This window comes from Anoplopoma fimbria, chromosome 19 (assembly GCF_027596085.1).
Source record: "Anoplopoma fimbria isolate UVic2021 breed Golden Eagle Sablefish chromosome 19, Afim_UVic_2022, whole genome shotgun sequence".
NCBI classification, from domain to species: Eukaryota; Metazoa; Chordata; class Actinopteri; order Perciformes; family Anoplopomatidae; genus Anoplopoma; species Anoplopoma fimbria.
In genome coordinates this window covers 23,158,919-23,180,515 of record NC_072467.1, presented here as the reverse complement: position 1 = coordinate 23,180,515, position 21,597 = coordinate 23,158,919, and the positions used below count along the sequence as shown (strand labels likewise).

At 38.2% G+C, this 21,597-nt stretch overlaps 2 protein-coding genes across 3 annotated transcripts; both read right to left on the bottom strand.

The window, feature by feature from the left end:
- Positions 1-312: 312 nt before the first annotated feature.
- On the bottom strand, positions 313-3,748 carry ppib (peptidylprolyl isomerase B (cyclophilin B)). Its single transcript, XM_054619277.1, has 5 exons — positions 3,506-3,748; positions 2,424-2,537; positions 2,059-2,152; positions 1,313-1,497; positions 313-730 (listed from the first exon to the last, which is right to left on the bottom strand). The coding sequence occupies exons 1-5, from the start codon at positions 3,638-3,640 to the stop codon at positions 608-610; spliced, it is 651 nt and encodes a 216-aa protein (XP_054475252.1). The 5' UTR covers positions 3,641-3,748; the 3' UTR covers positions 313-607.
- A 1,632-nt stretch (positions 3,749-5,380) lies between these two features.
- On the bottom strand, positions 5,381-15,676 carry adpgk (ADP-dependent glucokinase). Of its 2 annotated transcripts, none has more exons than XM_054619275.1 (8): positions 15,516-15,676; positions 11,448-11,682; positions 9,872-10,097; positions 9,704-9,766; positions 9,273-9,393; positions 8,974-9,170; positions 8,043-8,141; positions 5,381-7,891 (listed from the first exon to the last, which is right to left on the bottom strand). In XM_054619275.1, the coding sequence occupies exons 2-8, from the start codon at positions 11,663-11,665 to the stop codon at positions 7,328-7,330; spliced, it is 1,488 nt and encodes a 495-aa protein (XP_054475250.1). In that variant the 5' UTR covers positions 11,666-11,682; positions 15,516-15,676; the 3' UTR covers positions 5,381-7,327. The 2 variants fall into 2 exon arrangements, with proteins under 2 accessions (XP_054475250.1, XP_054475251.1); XM_054619276.1 differs by having other exon boundaries at positions 5,381-7,888.
- Between the last annotated feature and the right edge of the window lie 5,921 nt (positions 15,677-21,597).

Below are 21,597 nucleotides of genomic sequence, written 5' to 3'. Positions count from 1 at the left end.
AAGGAAATACATTTCAAAAGTGTGCATAATACTTATCCCACCAACAAATTCGTCTCAAGATTTGTGGTCTTTTTTATTATTTATTTTTTACCCAATGTCCTATAATGCCTTAATTTTTTTCAGTTTTGTCTTAATATCACATGTCAGTGTTGATGTCTACAATAAAGAGTAAAAATAAATAAAAACAACAACCTCTAAACACCCACATTTTCTGTCTTAATATATCACAAGCAAACAATTGACATTTTCACAGCAATAACAAGAATTGTCGTAGTTTAGTGATACAGAGGTGTAAATAACTTCACTCAGCAATTTAACAAAAATTGGAACCTTTATTTCAGATCTCATTTTCTTTGAAAAAACAACAACGATCAGTTAAGTGCACCTTGGAATGCTCGTTGGTAAATGGACCCAGAGTGTCGTCATGATTGCTCGATGTGAATGCTCGTCTGGTGCTTTAAAAAAACGGCAGCCACTGACACGGAGTGACCCGCAAACCCTTTTCTCCGGTACCCGCAGGGCTGTTAGTGATAAAACAAGGTGGCCTGCACGATCCCTCGCCCCCCTAGTACTGTTCTCCCTGGTCTCCCCCCCCAGCAGTGCTCCGCTACACCTTCTCCACGGCGAAAGGCTTCTCCACCTCGATTACGCCGCTATCTTCAATGGTGACGTCTTTAAGGGGCTTATCCCGGCCATCTGTTTTTGTGTTTGCGATCTGGTACACTACATCCTGGAAGAAAGAAAGAAAGAAAGAAAGGTCGTCGTCATCAGAATGGTTTGTCGCCTTTAAAATCCAATTTAAAAAGTTGTGATTTGTAACGACAGCTTTAGCCAACATTGGAAAAAATAAAACCATACAATATTTCTTTGCAGATTTTTCTTATTCTAGCTTCTCCTTAATATACATTTAACTACAAAATGTTTACTTAAGTAAAATAACTTGAGTAAAAGTAGCAGTGAAACAATGTAAGAATACTGTAAAAAAAGGTTTCAATCAGATAAATGCTGGAGTATAAAGTTGAAAAGCCTTTAAGTAAAGGAATAATCCTGAAATCAGGAAGTGTTCAGAACCAAATCGGTGCAGATCACAGTTTACAATTTAGATGACAAGATAAATGATATACATGTCATTTTGCACAAATCTGTTACGGACCTGAATCCGTTTCTCTAACTATCTTCATCAGAGGGCACACAGAAGGAAACTAGTGTGTTTTAGTCTGAAATTCCACCTGCTATTTAAGCATTTCAACAAAACACACACAATGAAGGAACATCTCAAAAAGGTACACCAATGTTTTAGCCAGACACTGACCATTCCCTCCAGAATTTTCCCGAAGACGACGTGTTTGCCGTCCAGCCAGGGAGTCTGGATGGTGGTGATGAAGAACTGAGAGCCGTTGGTGTCTTTGCCGGCGTTCGCCATGCTGAGCCAGCCAGGGCCGTAGTGCTTCAGCTTGAAGTTCTCATCGGGGAAACGGTCTCCATAGATGCTCTTGCCTTGATTAAAAAAATAAATATATATATTGAAGTCTGTGCAAGACAATTAGTTGATGTGTGGTTTCCAAAAACTCTCTCTGTAGAGACCTTTGCATCTCACTGGGATGACTTTGGATGCTGCCAAATGTCAATCTTTCACTTTATCTGATGACATTTTGTTATTCATGAACGACACTGAGTCATCTGCCAAATGTCACATGACCTCAACTAGCATTGTCACCAAATGGCAGAGTAACAGTTCTTCTTGGCACAAAGATAGCTTTTGGTGCTTATTAAATACACAATGGACGTCTCTCTCCTTAAGTCATGAAGTTTCTAAACAATAGAGTACATTTTCAATTATTTAGCGCATAAACACTCAGGAGATTGTAGCAAATCTGTTACCCAGCTTATACGGAAACAAGGAAAGAGGGAACGCTGCTGGAAAGATGTCATTCTCCTCACTGTTTGAACTGTTGAATTGCTTTGTGCAAAAACCAACAAGAGCCTAAGTGTGAAACAACCCTCAGGTCAATAACTAAATAAAAGCCAGTCTGCAGGTGTCGGGGGTTGAGGTCTTACCTCCGGTTCCGTCTCCTCTGGTGAAGTCTCCACCCTGAATCATGAAGTCCTTGATGACTCTGTGGAACTTGCTGCCTTTGTAACCGAATCCTTTCTGTTTCATTAGAATAAACAAAACAATAGTTGAGTAATCAGAAAAGGGAGATCAACTGCAAGTGTTTGACGTGAAGTGATTTATAGGACATGGTTGTTTACGGTTTGGGAAAGAAAACGAGGATTTTTAATCACAAGTTAAAAGTACACATTACCAACTGAACTCCATCTTCTACGCTCTATTACTGCGTAAAAATGAATGAATCTCGGCCAAACAAGTCACTGCAGACGGTCACTCTGAGCAAAGACTATGGACTGTTAGACGTTCTCACCTCTCCTGTCGCCAGAGCGATAAAGTTGTCGGCTGTTTTGGGAACAGTTTTCCCAAACACCCCGATGACGACTCTCCCAATTTGATCATCTCCAATTTTAACGTCAAAGAAAACCTAGAAAAAAAAGAAGCCGGGTTATGAGGTTGGTTTGAACTGAAATATCTCTGATGGTGAGGAAAAACTTTTGATTTACCTTTATTCAAAATCTATATTTATGCGTTAAAACAATAATAAAAAAATATTATTATTATTATAACAACAACCATTATTGATTTCATATGGTCATTATTATTAATAAAAATAACATTAATAATACATCTTATAGGCAAAAATTCTTTTTTAAAAAGTATGTTGTTAACACTACTTAGGCTTCTCTCCAGTGTTTTACATATAGCTCACATGGTTATATCATCCACTGCATTTAAATCTTCCTTTGTTGAATAGACAGCCTGCAGCCACTCATGTGATGTCTTGTTGAAAGCAGCCAAAAGGCATTTTTAAAACAAAACATTCAGTCTGTGACACAACTTTCTCCAACATATATCCTTGTGCAATCACACCGAGCCCAGTTTCATTTTCTCTTGGGGTGCACTTTTTTCCAATTCATAGGCATAACTTAGCACAGACCTCCAATGTGCACAACACTTGCAGTACACCATTTTGAGCTGCAAGGCCTTTTTTTTTTTTTTTTTTTTGGCATAAAGAGAGATTTGCTTCTTTTGGGGGGGGAGGGGTTTCGTTTTACAATGTAATCTCTGTTTCCTAGAGGTGAATGAGAAATTGTCAGTTTTGCATTGAAACAATGTAACAAAAGAGGCCTATCGGTCAGCTGTGGACCACTTCAAAGCTTCCTGGTGACTGTGGACGTGGACAAACGTGCTGCAAAAAAATCACACACACACACACACACACACATTACCCATCAAGATAAACCACTTAAAGCCCTGTTAATCCTAATTTCCTGCAGGAAAATGAACATTTACAGGCTAATCCTGCAGTGACGTGGCTCATTAATCTGTGGTTAGGGTTCAGCATTGCATGGGAGGGAAGCAAAGAGGCTGTCGAGGGAACAGTCCACCTACCTTGGCAGTCACTTTGGGGCCTTTCTTCTTCTCGTCTGCAGCGGAACCATTTGGGAAAGCCAGAAAAATGAGAGATCCCACAATGATTGTAATGGCAACCAGGAGCTTCATCTTCTTCTCGCACAGTCTAACCATCAACAAGAAAAGAGACCAGTCCGCGGACGGCCTTGTGAGTGCTGTTATATACGAGCCAGGGGGGGAAGGAGACTGGTATCCGGGGAGGAGACTGCCTCGGCGGCCGCTGGAAGGCTGAGCTGCAGCGTGGAGCCTCCGCAGCGCTGCGTAAAGACGCACCGGCTCCTGATTGGCTGATTTGGACTCGGAGGGTTTTTTAGCCAATCAGGAGCGGCCGCGTAACCCACGCTGTGTCAGAGCTCCAACATTCCTCAGCAATGGTCACTTAAAGGACCCACACACACACAAGCATGACTTTATACACATTTTAGATTTTCTTTTTCTTTTCATACCTCTTTCTACTTCATTTCAGAAGTAAATGTTTAAACAGAAAAAATATGAGGTTTTTTTATTTCCTGATTATATTTTTTACTTAAGTTACAATTCCAACGCAGAACTTTTACATATAACAAAGTTTTTGTGTGGATTTGCCCCCCCACCCAACAACACACACCCACACACACATAAACACACACACACACACAAGCATGACTTTATACACGTTTTAGATTTTCTTTTTCTTTTCATACCTCTTTCTACTTCTACTTCATTTCAGAGGTAAATGTTTAAACAGACAAAATATGAGGTTTTTTTATTTCCTGATTATATTATAATATTATATTTTTTACTTAAGTTACAATTCCAACGTAGAACTTTTACATATAACAACGTTTTTGTGTGGATTTGCCCCCCACCACACCCACCCACCCACCCAAACACACGCACACAATCATGACTATATACACATTTTAGATTTTTGTACTTTACTTGAATCTTTTTCTTTTCATACCTCTTTCTACTTCTACTTCATTTCAGTTTGTTTTTTTCCTGATTATATTTTTTACTCAAGTTACAATTCTAACAGAGAACTTTTACATATAACAAAGTTTTTGTGTGGATTTGCCCCCCCACCCACCAACACACACCACACACACATAAACACACAAGCATGACTTTATACACATTTTAGATTTTCTTTTTCTTTTCATACCTCTTTCTACTTCTACTTCATTTCAGAGGTAAATGTTTAAACAGACAAAATATGAGTGTTTTTTTATTTCCTGATTATATTTTTACAATTCCAACACAGAACTTTTACATATAACCAAGTTTTTGTGTAGATTTGCCCCCCTCCCAAACACACCCACCCACAGACACATACACACACACACAATCATGACTATATACACATTTTAGATTTTTGTACTTTACTTGAATCTTTTTCTTTTCATACCTCTTTCTACTTCTACTTCATTTCAGAGGTAAATGTTTAAACAGACAAAATATGAGGTTTTTTTATTTCCTGATTATATTATAATATTATATTTTTTACTTAAGTTACAATTCCAACGCAGAACTTTTACATATAACAAAGTTTTTGTGTGGATTTGCCCCCACACCCACCCAAACACACACACACACACACAATCATGACTATATACACATTTTAGATTTTTGTACTTTACTTGAATCTTTTTCTTTTCATACCTTTTTCTACTTCTACTTCATTTCAGCTTGTTTTTTTCCTGATTATATTTTTTACTCAAGTTACAATTCCAACGGAGAACTTTTACATATAACAACGTTTTTGTGTGGTATTGCCCCACCACCCACCAAAACACACCCACACACACATAACACACACACACACACACAAGCATGACTTTATACACATTTTAGATTTTCTTTTTCTTTTCATACCTCTTTCTACTTCTACTTCATTTCAGAAGTAAATGTTTAAACAGAAAAAATGAGGGTTTTTTTATTTCCTGATTATATTTTTACAATTCCAACGCAGAACTTTTACATATAACAAAGTTTTTGTGTGGATTTGTGGATCAGATAATGTTTAAGATTTCTTCTTGAAAAATAATTCTAAAAATTGTTGCTCATGAGTGTAAGGTCGATCAACAAACTAATAATTCAAGTAGTCATTTAAGCAATCATTTTAAATTCTTCAAGCATTGGTGAATATGCACAATATTCTGCAGCACCACAATAAAGCCTCTACTCTCCTTACATATTTTAATAACAAACTACAAGTAAACAAAATGGGTTGACAGTTACAAATGTTAAAAAAAACCATAAGAAACAAACTATCAAATGAGTGAAAATGAAAAGATTGTACCTGCTAAAAATAAAAGTGGGGTTCGGAGTTAAGGTTACATTCACCTTCGTAGGCACACCTGCCACTTTGTAATAGTGCAAAGAATTTATTCCGCTCAACAAAATGCCATACATCGTTTTGTTGCAAGTTTGCATTAAGACTCCATTATTGCATGCCTTCAGTGGCCATGTGAGGTATACAAACACATTGATCCGACAGCTACGTACTGTATATCTAACATGATGCAGGCGTTCTTAAGTAAGCTCAGAAAAGAAAACCATAAACAAACCCATGGAAACGCATAATTTACCCATATGGAAGAGTCAGGAAGCTTTTTCCAGCAGTACGTTACACCGGCCAGCTTTTAAGAGTCACTTTATATAGTCACATTTTATAAGTGAGGGAAAGCAACAACTGAAAAGAAAGTACGACAGAGCAGTTAACAAAAAAAACAAGTATAGTGACCCAGTAAACACATTGCGCATTTGAAAAATATATTTCCCCTTTATCGTACTTTAATGACAACAGAACCTTTATGTTAATTAGCCAACATCTGATTTTAAACTGAGCTTTACTGCATAAAGAAGGATCCCCTTCAAAACCAGGTTTGCATTTATAAGAGTAGAATTTCATTTTTTTTTTTTTTTGCATAAAAAATATAAGGACACTGCATCAGGAATTTATAAGCAACAGATATTACAATAACCCTATAATAACTGTTGTTTATTTATAAACATCTTTATAGTGGGAGTGCTTAGGCTAAAAGCTGAGAAAACACAAACTTTGTAACACACTCTAGTACTTTCATCCTCTCGAGACAAATAACAAAAAATGTCAAGTATATCTAGTTAACAGTTTGTACTCGTAAAGATGTCAGACACACACGAGAGAGTGAGCTTTTAAGAGATCTAGTGACTATTTGACGTACCTAAAAACGCACCTAAAAACTTGAATAAACACAGAACATCAAAAATACCATTTATATTCTACCATATAGAAGGACGCTCATCCGTTTCCAGTCAAACAGAAATGTGTTATATGTGTGTGAATTCATGTCCTTCTCAGAATGTATGATGTAACGCTTAGTTTTAGGTTTGGTTGGCTCTGAAATATGAATAAAATATTATAACTTTTAAATTCTTTGATTTTCTCAAGGCACAGCATACTTAAGATATGCGGGTCGAAGTAAATTAGGTGAGCCGCGTAAAACTCTTTGGAGTTTGTGAAGATGGCTTTGAGCTGCGGCCGGTGCAAAGAGTCAGGCCTCCTCACAGCCCGGTCACTTCCACTTCTGTCACGTTCTGCCTCAGTTTCTGTGTCTGCTGGAGGACTGGAGGAGGAGGACCAGAGGAGGACCAGAGGAGACCGGAGACGGCTGGAGGAGGAGTCATCAGGCAGGAATCTAAAAACTATCGCCGTCGTTCACATTCTTAAACTCAGTTGGAGCTTCGGGGAGAGGAAGACACAGAAACTGCTTCAGCACACGGAGGCCTGAACAAGTTTAGAGCTCCGACCCAACAACCGCAGAAAACGGAGGTTCATCAGAAGGGCTGCTGGGTGATTATCTCTGAGTAAACTAGTCCCTCTGCTGAGATGGCGTCCCCGAGCCCTACTGTCCGGAGAGGCTGTTTGCAGACCAGCACGACCGTCAGGTGGAAGGTGACGTTTCCCCGGCGCCACACGGTGACGGGCTCTGCCGGGTTCAGCGACAGCTTCTCCCGTGGCTCGCTGTGTGAGCTGTGAAACTCCAGCGGGGCCTTGAGCTCCACTTTGCTGGCGTCAACGGACTGAAGGCCGCACGCCTGACTGCTGGCCACTCGCGCCCCGGCCATCACCGCCGCCGCCTGGTTCCCCCAGTATCCGTCCACCGTAGCCAGGATGTGGTAGGCCAGCGTGTGGAAGTGGATGCGAGTCAGGTCGGCCTCGGACGACGGCTCGCTGCGGCCGTGCTGCTCCAGGATCCAGAGGAGGATGTCGCTGACCCGGCCCACGTCTGGCATGCCTTTCCAGGTATCCAGGTCCGCGTGAGGCCCGTCACCAGCCTGAGAGAGGAAAAGCAGCTCCTGCTCGTTCAGCCCGATGGAGCTGACAATGGGCATAACCTGCTAACAGGGAAACAGAGAGAAGACTTTAATTAAATATAAAGAACTCTTTAGGGGGATTTGGAGGTTTAGAGCGCGTTCTCTGTGAAAGGCTTCGTGAGGTTCACTGTGTGAAAGATTCTCTTCGACAAATAACACGTTTTCGAACTTGTACCTCCTGCATGATGCTGTTCATGTAGTCTTTGTCTGTCATGCTCGCCAGCTCCAGGTGGATGGGAATGTCTCCACGAATGTCAGATATGACTAGCACAGCCTGTGAAGGGAAAGAAAGTCAAAGATGTAAGAGAAGCTACACCAGCATAATATTATTATTATAGTCATTGACATGTGACCATGAATGTTCCTTCCTCCTGGGCAACATTCTGTGAATAAAAAGACGCGTTTTGTTTTCATTTGATATGAATAATTAATATAATCTCTCTTTGTGGCTTGAACAATCCATGACATGCAACATTAAATGTATTGTATGTTTAAAGTTATTTATTTGTTCTGTATCAAAGACTCACCTAAAATAAATATACAGTACCAGTCAAAAGTTTGGACACACCTTCTCATTCAATGGTTTTTCTTTATTTTTATTTTTATTCTTTTCTACATTGTAGATTAATATTGAAGACATCCAAACTATGAAGGAACACATATGGAATTATGTGGTAAACAAACAAATGCTCAACAAACCAGAATATGTTTTATATTTTAGATTCTTCAAAGTAGTTGAATGAGAAGGTGTGTCCAAACTTTTGACTGGTACTGTATGCACATTTTAAAGGACCACAAAGTTTGCAATTAATGAATGTTATTATTTTTCATAATTTTTTTAACTCGCATAAACTAGCATAAATGATGGGTAACGATAAATGTTACTTTTAACTGCTTTACCACACATTGTAGTCATGAATAAAAGCAGAAAAAGCTGTGATAAAAGTGATTAAAGTTGAATAAATAAAGACTAGAAAGCTTTAACAAATAACAAGTTAACTATAATATGATGTGCAGTTAATGGGCCTAAACATGCAAACACCAGCGTAGTTGATTATAAACAAACAGATGGATCAACTACAGAGGGCGGATTTCGGCCCACTGACCTCTGACAGCCGATCCTCCCACAGCTCTCTGCCCTGACCCTCCATCATGTGGAGCCCCGATAGCACCACCAGGTCAGGCTCAAACTCGTCCAGGCTCGCCACGAACGTCTCCAGCGAGCTCATCTCCCCGTTGGACACGTCGTGAGAGAAGATGAAGCGGTTGGCCTGAGGTGCCTGAGTGGAACCCCACTGCTCACCTAGAAACAGAGACAAATACAACTGCTGCTTTAAAACATCTCAGCAGAATGAAGTAAAGTGTTAAAGATCCTGCAGGAGCTGCAGCTTGTTGGTGTCTTTACCTGCTTTGTACTCCAGGATGAGGTGATATTCGTCCGTCTCCTGCAGAGAGTCCGGGGGAACGACGATCTGCTCGTCCAGCATCTCGTGAAGTTTAGGACCAACTGGCCCACATAACAAGACCTGTGGTATAAAACAGTCATTTAAAGGCTGGGCTTTCTGAATTACACTACAATACTGTGTTTAGCGGGCTGCCAAACACTTACCATACTGTAAAAACACATGTGAAAATGTAAAGAATGTATTTTCCCATTTTTTTTATTATCTCTTTAGTCCAAATTTTCAATGGATTTCTTCATGAAGTGAAGAACCCAATAACACCTTTGAACTACCTGAAATAGATTTCACTGAGCAGCTTAAGACCTTTATGTTTATTTAATGGTGTTCTTTGAGTCTAGGAGTCTAAAACAGAAGTATGAACATGCTGTTGTACCGTTAGATCAGGGTAAGAGGCGAGCTTCTGACCGATGAGAGCAGCATTCCCTCCAACGTACAGCTGGAAGAAGACACAAGTAAAGTTCACCAGGAGGAAGATCATGTAAAAAAAGGACTTAGTTAAAAAATAAAAAGAAGACATTTTTGGGGAGTGAGGTATCCTTGCCTTCGCACCGGGGTACTCTGCTGCTGCGCGTGCGATCCTCTGAAAGGCCTCTTCGTCGCTGAAGAAGCGCTCTGCAGCCGCCCCGCGCTCCATGAAATGGATGAAGGCCTCCTTCAGGTCCTCTTTGGAGTGCAGAACCTCGTGATCCTCGCCGCTGCCGGGATCCACCGCCATCGCCTGCAGCAGTCCCACTCCTGAGACGACTACGTCCACGCAGGCATTCACCCTGATAACGAGAGAGGAGAAAGACAGTATGGGTTATTTTATAGTTAATCATTTCATTATCATCTGGCTTTTACTTAAGATTAATCCAGAGGATATTAAGATTACATTTTTTTAAAGGCCTGATCAGACTTAAACTGTAGAAAATGAGCAGCTGTTAAAAAGGCTGGGTATAAAGCTGGTCTGGTGTCAGTATGTGTGTCAGTGGGTTTTGTGCAGATACAGACAAATAATTTAAGATGTAAACAGGTCAGCTTGTTTTAAGGACACAGTGAAATTAAAAAACCCATATTTAATACAATTTATAATCCTGTGACAAGCATGAATTATCTCTTGATTTCTGTCAAATATTATCTTAAAAATATAGTTATGTGTGGTTTAAATTAAATCTCCTACTGTATTTAATATATATATTTTTTTAACTGACTCATCTTGGGGGCGTTTTTATCAAATAAAATATGATTTGGGGCGATGAGTTAACCATCAAATAAAACCACACTTGAGTGTCGTGACAGCTGGCAGAGCAGTCTAAAAGGACCGGAGGTGTGTTTGCATGTCAGGTGGCAAAAATAACAAAACAATATTATTATTATTATTATTAGTTTCTCCCTCATCCTCCCTCCTTCCGTATTGTCAGACTTCCCTTAAATCAATATTCATTCATATACACATAAACCTCTATGTTAAGTCTACATTTCTATCATTTTTTGTTTAACTGCTTAGTCTTGAGATACTTTGATGAATTATGCAAGCTTTATTTTCATATTTTTATTTATTTTCATAAGTGCAACTATTGATAACTCAAGGAGGAGGTACCCTCTGCTGCACAACATTCAAACTTTTTGTTGAATCCATACTGTCGTCTTATATATGTCCTTCACTTCCTGATTTAATAACGGTGAAGACCAACAGTCCACTACAGCTCAGCTTTTAAAGCAATCAAATTAAATATGAAAGATATGATTCAAAGTCCTCTTTTAATGAACCCTGCACAAATGTTTTGTTTTAACTTTGAAATATTTCACATTTAGGAGAATGAAGAAGCCTTAAAATGTAACTTCAGGTGATGCCCAACCCCCTATCTACTTCTCTATTGGTAGGAACAATCAGTCCATCCCTCTGGTAGGCCGTCCTTCAGGTCAGCCAATCATCACCTTCCACCTTGATCCAGCGTGTTTGCTAATCTAAAGCATCCTAAAAGGCTTTAGGCCATTTTAGCCGGGCCTGACTACTAACAACACATTCCTTCACACTAGCAGCGCTGACTACCCCCTCTGCAGGAGACCGACTTCAGGCAACAGAAAGACGGGCAACTATTTCTTACCTTCCCACTTTTAAACCCTCTAAAACTCACCCTACTGCCACTTTGCTCCACTGGCGCGTCGGCAGAGTTATCAGAGTCTCCCAGGCGGTGGAGATCACCTGCTCCAGGCTGTCCTGACTCTCAGGTGATGACTGGAAGTTTGGCAGGCCGAGATACTGCAGGATCTGCTCCGGCAGGTCCGGGCTGCCCTGGTAGAAGTAGCCAACTACTAACGCCAGCAGGGCCGCTGCTGAAGCCTTCTTCCACATGATGCTCCCGCACACTCCTGCGGCAAAAAGGGAAATCTGTCACTTTTCTCGTTTTAACCATTCAAAAGTGATCGGCAGCTTTGTTGTTGTTCTCGGTGATGGCATTTAAGAGCTGCATGCCAAGGTTCAGCGTTCAAAGACATATACAAGGTTGAACATTTTTTTATAGTCTTTAATGACAGCTTACTTGGAACAATTATAACAACATGATAACATTATAAGATTCAGCTGAAAATTGATACACAATACTGAAAAACAGGTGTTTCAATTGGAGCTGCAACGATAAGTTAGTCAGCAGCTATTTTGATAATCAATTTAGTATTTTTTTAAGTAAAAACGTCAAACACTCTCACATCTGAGAATATAAAACCATCAAATTTGTGCTTAAAAAATGACTGAAATTATGAATCTATGTTCAAAATAGTTGTTTTCGTCCCCATCAATGTACTTATACAGAAATAGACATACAGCTAAAAACAAATTAATGCAAATAAGTGTTTTCAAAAATATAAAATTTCTGATGCATATGGTTGACACATACGCACTGCTACAGTTACCCCATCACCGATAAGAATAGTAGTCGCTTCCATTTGATTTCTTAAACACATTTCATTATTGTCAGTGTTAAATACAGTCATTTTGCTGTTCTCTGCTGCAAGCAAAGAACATTTATTTTTGTTGTTGTTGTCATGATAGAGCCTTGTTCCATTTTTGTATTTTAATAAAAATCAATGCCCTCAATGTTGTGGCATTTTTTCCTGTCATATTGAATTTACATTTTTCAAGGGAAGGAATTAGGGTTAGGAATTCCAGTATTTTGACAACCCTAATATATATATATACACAGCAGGTAAAATAAGTATTGAACACGTCACCATTTTTCTCAGTAAATATATTTCTAAAGGTGCTATTGACATGAAATTTTCACCAGATGTCGGTAACAACCCAAGTAATCCATACATACAAAGAAAACCAAACAAATAAGTTCAGAAATTAGGTGATGTGGAATCAAATGGAATGACACAGGGAAAAAGTATTGAACACATGAAGAAAGGGAGGTGCAAAAAGGCATGGAAAGCCAAGACACCAGCTGAAATATATCAACTATAATCAGTAATTAGAAAGCAATCCTGCCCCTTGTCAGTGCAAATTAATATCAGCTGGTTCAGTTCCCAACTGATGGCCTGTAAAAAGGTGTCTCATTACCAAGGTGTCACACAAGAAACATCTCATGATGGGTAAAAGCAAAGAGCTCTCTCAAGACCTTCGTAACCTTATTGTTGCAAAACATACTGATGGCATTGGTTACAGAAGGATTTCTAAACTTCTGAATGTTCCAGTGAGCACTGTTGGGGCCATAATCCAGAAGTGGAAAGAACAAAATTTCACCATAAACCGGCCACGACCAGATGCTCCTCACAAGATTTCTGACAGAGGAGTGAAAATAATTATCAGAAGAGTTGTCCAAGAGCCAAGGACCACTTGTGGAGAGCTTCAGAAATACCTGGTATTAGCAGGTACAATTGTTTCAAAGAAAACAATAAGTAATGCACTCAACCGCCGTGGCCTGTATGCACGCTCACCACGCAAGACTCCATTGCTGAAGAAAAAGCATGTTGAAGCTCGTTTAAAGTTTGCTGCACAACATTAAGACAAGCCTGTGAAATACTGGGAGAATATAGTCTGGTCACATGAGACCAAAATTTGGATGCCATAATACACACCATGTTTGGAGGTCAAATGGCACTGCACATCACCCCAAAAACACCATACCAACAGTGAAGTTTGGAGGTGGGAACATCATGGTGTGGGGCTGTTTTTCAGCATACGACACTGGCAAACTTCATATAATTGAAGGAAGCATAAAAATCTGCTGCCATCTACCAGGATGATGAAGATGAAACGAGGGTGGACATTTCAGCAAGACAATGATCCCAAACACACAGCCAAGGAAACTCTCAATTGGTTTCAGAGAAAGAAAATAAAGCTGCTAGAATGGCCCAGCCAATCACCTGACTTGAATCCAATAGAAAATCTATGGAAAGAACTAAAGATCAGAGTTCATAGAAGAGGCCCACGGAACCTTCCAGATTTGAAGACTGTTTGTGTGGAAGAATTGGCCAAAATCACACCTGAGCAACGCATGCGACTAGTTTCTTCATACAGGAGGCGTCTCGAAGCTGTCATTACCAACAAAGGCTTTTAGAACCTAAAGAAATCTAGTTACTGAGAAAAATGGTGACGTGTTCAATACTTATTTTACCCGCAGTTATATATATATATATATATATATATATATATAGTGTGTGTATATATCAGATCCTTCACCCCCGGTGTGTGAAGGAGAGGTACCGCAGGTCCTTCCTTCCTGCTGCTGTCAGGTTGCAAAACCAGCTCTGCTCCAAGCAGACCACATGACACTAAAGACCTGTGCAATACAAATACTCTGTGCAATACAATAGCTATAATAGTTTCTGTCTGTGTGTATATATATATATATATATATATATATATATATATATATATATATATATATATATAATATTTAAGTTACTGTGGATTCTTTACTGTTTTTTTATTGCTCATTTGCTTATTTATAATACTTATTTCTTATTTTGTTTTTTTACTATGTCTGTTGTTTGCACTATCCTCTATGCTGCTGTAATCCTGTAAATGTCCCCGCTGCAGAACTAATAAAGGATTATCTTATTTTATCTTATCTTATAGTGTGTATATACACATACATATACACAGTATATACTGTATAAAACAGCAATGCAGTACTTAAGAGTTAATTTACACATAATCTCCTTAGACTCCACATTAACACCTTGATGACATCACAGGTTCAACACTCCATAGTATAAAGTATATATATATATATATATATATATATATATATATATATATATATATATATATATATATATGAATAATGAATATATGAATGAATGAGTGAATTTACACATAATCTTCTTAGACTCCACTCATTCATTCATATATTCATAGATGAATATAGTAGTTGACCTTGATGACATCACTGGTTCAACACTCCACAGTATACAGTATAATAGTATATATATATATATATATATATATATATATATGAATATATGAATGAATGAGTGAATTGACACATAATCTTCTTAGACTCCACATTAACACCTTGATGACATCACAGGTTCAACACTGCATAGTATGAAGTATAAAGTATAAAGTGTATATATATATATATATATATATATATATATATATATATATATATATATATATATATATATGAATGACATCACAGGTTCAACACTCCATAGTATAAAGTATGTATGTGTATATATATATATATATATATATATATATATATATATATATATATATATGAATGAATGAGTGAATTTACACATAATCTTCTTGGACTCCACTCATTCATTCATATATGAATATAGTAGTTGACCTTGATGACATCACATGTTCAACACTCCACAGTATAAAGTATGTATGTATGTATGTATGTATGTATGTATGTATGTATATATATATATGAATGAATGAGTGAATTTACACATAATCTTCTTAGACTCCACTGTGTACTTTACACACACACACACACACACACACACACACACACACACACACACACACACACACACACACACACACACACACACACACACACACACACACACACACACACACACACACACACACACACACACACACACACAGTTAGCTCCCATGCTAGCTCCAGCACACAGGGTGAATCTGTAAAGCTACTCTGACAGTAGCATGTAGCATTTAGCATTTAGCATTCAGCTCGTTGTGTTCACACTGAAGTAGTGTTAGCTTCACGTACCGTCTCAAACACACGTAGGCTCCACGTTCAGTCAGGCAGGAAGAGAGTCCCGTTTCCTGGTGAATCACACACACCGGTGGAGAGAAGAGTAACCGGAGAAGTCGCTGTCCGGTGCGCTGGAATGATTGGAAGACACGACTACTTCCGCATTCCTCTCTGCGCATGCGCGACTCCAGGGAACATTCCATAGGCTGCACATTGTGAGGAACACAACCTGGAGGGAGTTCAGGACAGGGAGGAATAGTGCAAACCTGATGGGACTGGAAAATAACACATTATAAGACTGTGCATTATATTTATCTCACAAAACACATTTGTCTCAAGATACAGTACAAGCAGATGCTCAACAAACCAGAATATGTTTTAGATTTTAGATTCTTCAAAGTAGTTGAATGAGAAGGTGTGTCCAAACTTTTGACTGGTACTGTATGTTTTATCAGTATATAAAACCCCTCAGGGATCAACTGGAAATTGCATTTTCATATAGCTGAAAAGAGGGCTGTTATTTAGTTTTTCCACCTGTAACAGCTAGACGCACCTCAAACTCTAAATGTTTTTTATTGTTTAATTATGTATTTAAATGTTTTTATCTGCATGTTTTAACTCCATCTGCTTGATTTAACTTTATTTATTTGCATGTTTTAACTATTTATTGGTGTGAGTTTTGATTTTAATGAAGTTCTTATTTTGCAGATGGGGTGGTCTCTTTTTGGCGTGCCTTGTGTTTGATTATTGGCTGTAGAGTGATGCGTCTCATGATTATTATCTGTTGCACACCTCAGCAAAGAGTTTTTGGGGTTTTTTTAATTCACAATTTTGGGGGGATTTAAAAGCATAAATTGAACATGTGCATAAATAAGGTGGACGGAAACTTACAGATATAATTGATGACCAGATCGGTGTAAAGAGAGAATCAGAATGCTTGCTCCTCATGTGATTCACGTAGACTTCAGATGGTTACAGCAAAGTACTTGGGGGGCAATTTGCATGCGTAGATATTGTTAGAAATCGGCACAAACAGATTGTTTGTTGCTAATTACTAGTCAATGAATGAATCGATTTACAATATTTCATATAGATAAACGACATATGTGTTTAGTTACATCAACTTTGTCATCATTTGCTCATATTTGAGGATTAGTAGGCTTAACAGCTAGAGTTATCTGCAATGTTGACTTATGTTAGGTTAAAGTTCCCTTGTTTAGAGGAACAGTGAGTGAGATTGAGTGGCATCTAGTGGTGAGGTTACAGAAGGCTGGCAGCCACATGCCCCTTGTTCACCCCTCTCTCTCAAAGCATGTCAGAGAACTATGGTGGCCCCTTAGGTAGGGATAGGTATCTTTAGGATTGTATTACCACTAGGAGCGACTCTTATCAATATTACGTTCTCTTTTCATAACTAATTAATTGCTTTGAAAAACATTTATAGAATTTTTAAAACAAATAAATTCAGAACAGGATTAGATGTTATCTATAATTTAGGTATAACTAAATGATTTTTCAAAATAAACTTCCTGCTTCACAGTAAACTTCTCAGTTAGGTTTAGGCAACACAACTACTTAGTTTGGCCTAGGAAAATATTTTTGTTTGAGTAATGATAACTGGAAGTTATTGAAGAATACAAGTCACATGACCAATAAATCAGCAGTGGCTGAAAGATTGCTGGTTGATGACCCATCCACCTCTCCAAACCTCCCGCCTTGTGTGGGGTTTTATTTATTTAAGTGCTTATTTAACCACTGTGCATGTGTGTAAGTTAGTAGTTCTACTGGAGTGTAGCGGAAATAGCTGCTGTTGTTGATGTGGAGCTGAAAGTTTCAGTAAAGTCTTAAACATGTACATTTGTAATTTTGTGAGATGTCTACAAATTCTACAGATATCTTGTACCACAACAAACAAATGAAATAATTAAAGACTTAACCGGCTTTTCTTCCTGCTGTTTCTCCCTCGGGCAAATATGCATGAATGTTCAGCCTGAGCTGCTTGTTGCAGCTTGTGAAGAATTTGGCTGGAGGCTGTAGTGAGGTGTGACATCTGTAGAGAAAACTGACAACTTCGTCATCAGCATACTGCAATGAATCCAAAATGAAAAATCATTCCTTTTAGAAACGAAACTATAAACAAAACTTTCAAGAGTTTTTTCTTACCACTAAATAGGCACTGTTGTCATTTTATAAGCAAAAGCATAACTGACTTTTGCTACAAATTCAACTTTTTTCTGTCTTCTTTTGCTCAATATATTTATGTCATGAAGGATGATTATCCAACGGTTACACATCAGAGAAGTTCACAAGTATATTTTTCAAAAACATCATGAGGAATATACAGTTTTTGGAATAAAAAGACGTGTTTAATCTGTCTCGCTGTGTATAAATATTGAAGGTTTAAAGCTTGAAGGCCCTAAAAACCTGTTTATATCCATCAGCTTCTTAATATGAGCAAAAGGATCAGACATGAACATGCAGATTTCTGCCAAAGGCCTAACAGTTTTGGTTAATTTAAATAATAATAATAATAATAATAATAATAATAATAATAATAATAATAATAATAATAATAATAATTTGTTTACACTAAAAAAATGCTTTAAAATACCACGGCTGAAAAAAGGTGCGTTTGACACTCACACATACATATGAAGGCAAATTTATGTTTTTCTATTTTCATTTTGTATTTTGTTTCTGTCTTTCCTTCTCTCCCCCTGGCATGTAAGTTTGAAAATATGTATTTTGCTGTCTCTTATTGAGATTTTGTAAAATTGTAAAAAAAAGTAATGTAAAAGTGTTGGATTCCCTCCGGGCCAGTAGGGGGCGATGGCGGGGGGGTTTGTGCCTCAGGGAAAGCCATTACGCAAAGAACGTAAGCCATTACGCAAAGAACGTAAGCCATGACGTCACTCTGCCTGAGAGCTCCTGTTTTCTAGTGTACTGTATTAAATAAGTTGTTTTAATGTGTCCAATGATTGATATAGTCAATTATATTATGTTATGGAAAGGATTACTTTTTCCCTTCCTTTTTAGAAAATGTGTCTATTCAGTTATGGAACAAGTGGGTGAGATATGTAAAACCCTTAAAACCAGATTTTGTGGAGGTATTGAATGAATGACCCTGCAGTGACCTCTATTCCATTCTCTCTCAAGTCACCCCCTAACATGTTGCTGTTTTTTTATTTTTTTATCTGTACTTATTGTCTACATGTTCACACTTATACCTCTCCCAAAATGTACAAAGTTACCCAATTTTGAAAAAGGTTGACAGCAAAAGAGAGAAAATTGCCCTTGGGCTGATGTATGTTTTTGAATATAACTGTCAAAAAATAAAGAATATAAAAAAAAAGTGACAGATTTCCCTTTTTGCTGCAGGAGTGTTTGGGAGCATCATGTGGAAGAAGGCTTCAGCAGCGGCCCTGCTGGCGTTAGTAGTTGGCTACTTCTACCAGGGAGCAGATCCTGCAGTATCTCGGCCTGCCAAACTTCCAGTCATCGTCTGAGAGTCAGGACAGCCTGGAGCAGGTGATCTCCACCGCCTGGGAGACTCTGATAACTCTGCCGACGCGCCAGTGGAGCAAAGTGGCAGTAGGGTGAGTTTTAGAGGGTTTAAAAGTGGGAAGGTAAGAAATAGTTGCCCGTCTTTCTGTTGCCTGAAGTTGGTCTCCTGCACATGGAGACATGTTGAGAGGGGGTGGTCAGCGCTGCTAGTGGGTTCATTAAAAGAGGACTTTGATTCATATCTTTCAAATTTAATTTGATTTCTTCCAAAGTAGACGTGGCTTAGTGAATGCAAATCGATTCTAAATTGTAGAGGAGTATCTTCACCCTTGCAATGATTTTTTTTTGTGAACATATACACGTATATAAGGCGACAGTATGGATTCAACAAAAAGTTTGAATGTTGTGCAGCAGAGGGTACCTCCTCCTTGAGTTATCAATAGTTTTACTTTCAAAAGATAGAAATGAAGCTTGCATAATTCATCAAAGTGTCTCAGGACTAATCAGTTAAACAAAAAATGATAGAAATGTAGACTAAACATAGAAGTGTATGTTAACGAGTTGAGATACATCACAGTGCTGGTGAGAGGAGAACACTGAGGCGCGGCGGCTTGTTTCAGGCAAATCAGGTGACAGGAGGTGCTCCAACCCAGTATAGCCCCCGTAGACCAGTCAATGTGGGGGTTATGCTGACTTAACCAGGGGTACCCCAGAATGAGAGGGATACGGGGAGACTGCAGGATGTGAAATCTGATGGTCTCATGGTGGTTGCCGGACAGGAGTACGTGAACCGGAGCAGTCTGGTGGGTGACCGTCCCCAGAAAGTGGCCGTCGAGGCGATGGCTGGAACTGTCTGGGAAAGAGGCACACGGTCGATCCCCAGCTGTAGTGCAAACTCCTCGTCCATAGCAGAGGCGTCAGCCCCAGAGTCAAGGAAGGTGGATATAGTTTGAGGTCCACCAGGAAGGAGGAGCTTGGCCTGGAACAGTGGTCTTTGGCAGAAGGAGGGTCTTGAAACGGCTCGGCTCACCAGTACCTTCAATTTATATGATTTATATATATTACATTATATTATCCAGATTAACATTTAGATTAGAGATTAACAACGTGAATATAGCTCACATCTAGGTCGAGCTTGGTATCTGCTCACTCTACTTCAGTGCTCAAAGCCACGCTTGCTCTTTTCCGATAGCAATGACGGAAAGCTGGGTAATGCACTCACTTTGTGGTGGTAGGTATGTGTACAAAATATTGAGATATTAAGTCACCGTATTGAGAATCTGGTCATTATTATAAGGTACTAAGTCAAAATATTGATACGTTATAATACTATAGAGAAAATTAGTCATAATTTTGAGAAACTATGTCAAAATATTGAGATACTTAGTCAAGATATTGAAATACTTAGTCATTATTTTGACCTATACTAAATCCTAACCCTAACCCAGAATATTGAGATACTAGGTCAACATTGATTGAAGTTATAATACTGAGATACTAATATTCAAAATATAATGACACTAAGTTATTACTGTGACATACTTAATAAAAAATATTGAGAGACTAAGTAATTATTTTGACATGAATTCAAATATTAAGATACTAAGTCAAAATACTGAGAAACTTACTCAATTTTTTGGGATGTTAAATCAGAATATTGAGGTATTAAGTCAAAATATTGAGATATTGAGGAAGTTATTGAGATACTAAGAAACATATTGACATACTTGGTCAAAATATTGAGATATTAAGTCATTTTTAAGAGGTATTAAGTCTACATTTTGAGACACAAAATGTTGAGAGACAAAGTCTTGAGATATCAAGGCATACTATTGATATTCTAAGTCATCAAATGTAGATATCTTTCTCATTTCAAAATATTGAGGTATTAAGTCATTTTTAAGCGATATTAAGTCAACATTTTTGAGACACAAGTCTTGAGATATATCAATTGAGTCATACTATTGAGATATTTTTCAAATTTAATAATATCTTTATTTTTCTCATTTCAATCAAACATTATTTTGAGATATATCTTTACTTTATTTCATTATTTTGACATGAATTCAAATATTGAGAATGGGCTTCCATTAATCATATTGAGATTAAGACATATTGAGACGGAACTTACATTGAGTGGAAAGACTACATTGAGATACTAAGCTACAAGCAAAATATTGAGAAACTAAGAAACATATTGACATACTTATACAAATATTGAGATATTAAGTCAAAATATTGAGATATTGAGTCATTTTTAAGAGGTATTAAGTCACCATTTTTGAGATACAAGTCTTGAATATCAAGTCAACATATCAAGGCATACTATTGAGTCAATATTAGATATTTTTCTCATTTCAATGACAATATCTTTATTATTGCATTGCAGAGGCGGAAATGGGCTTCCATTCATCCGTGACGGAAGCCTTACATCCTGGTGGAAAGACTACAACCTCAAACAAATCACGTGACCACAACGTCACACACACACACACACACACACACACACACACACACACACACACACACACACACACACACACACACACACACCACCCTCCCCTCTGCACCGAGCATCTCACACACAGATTGG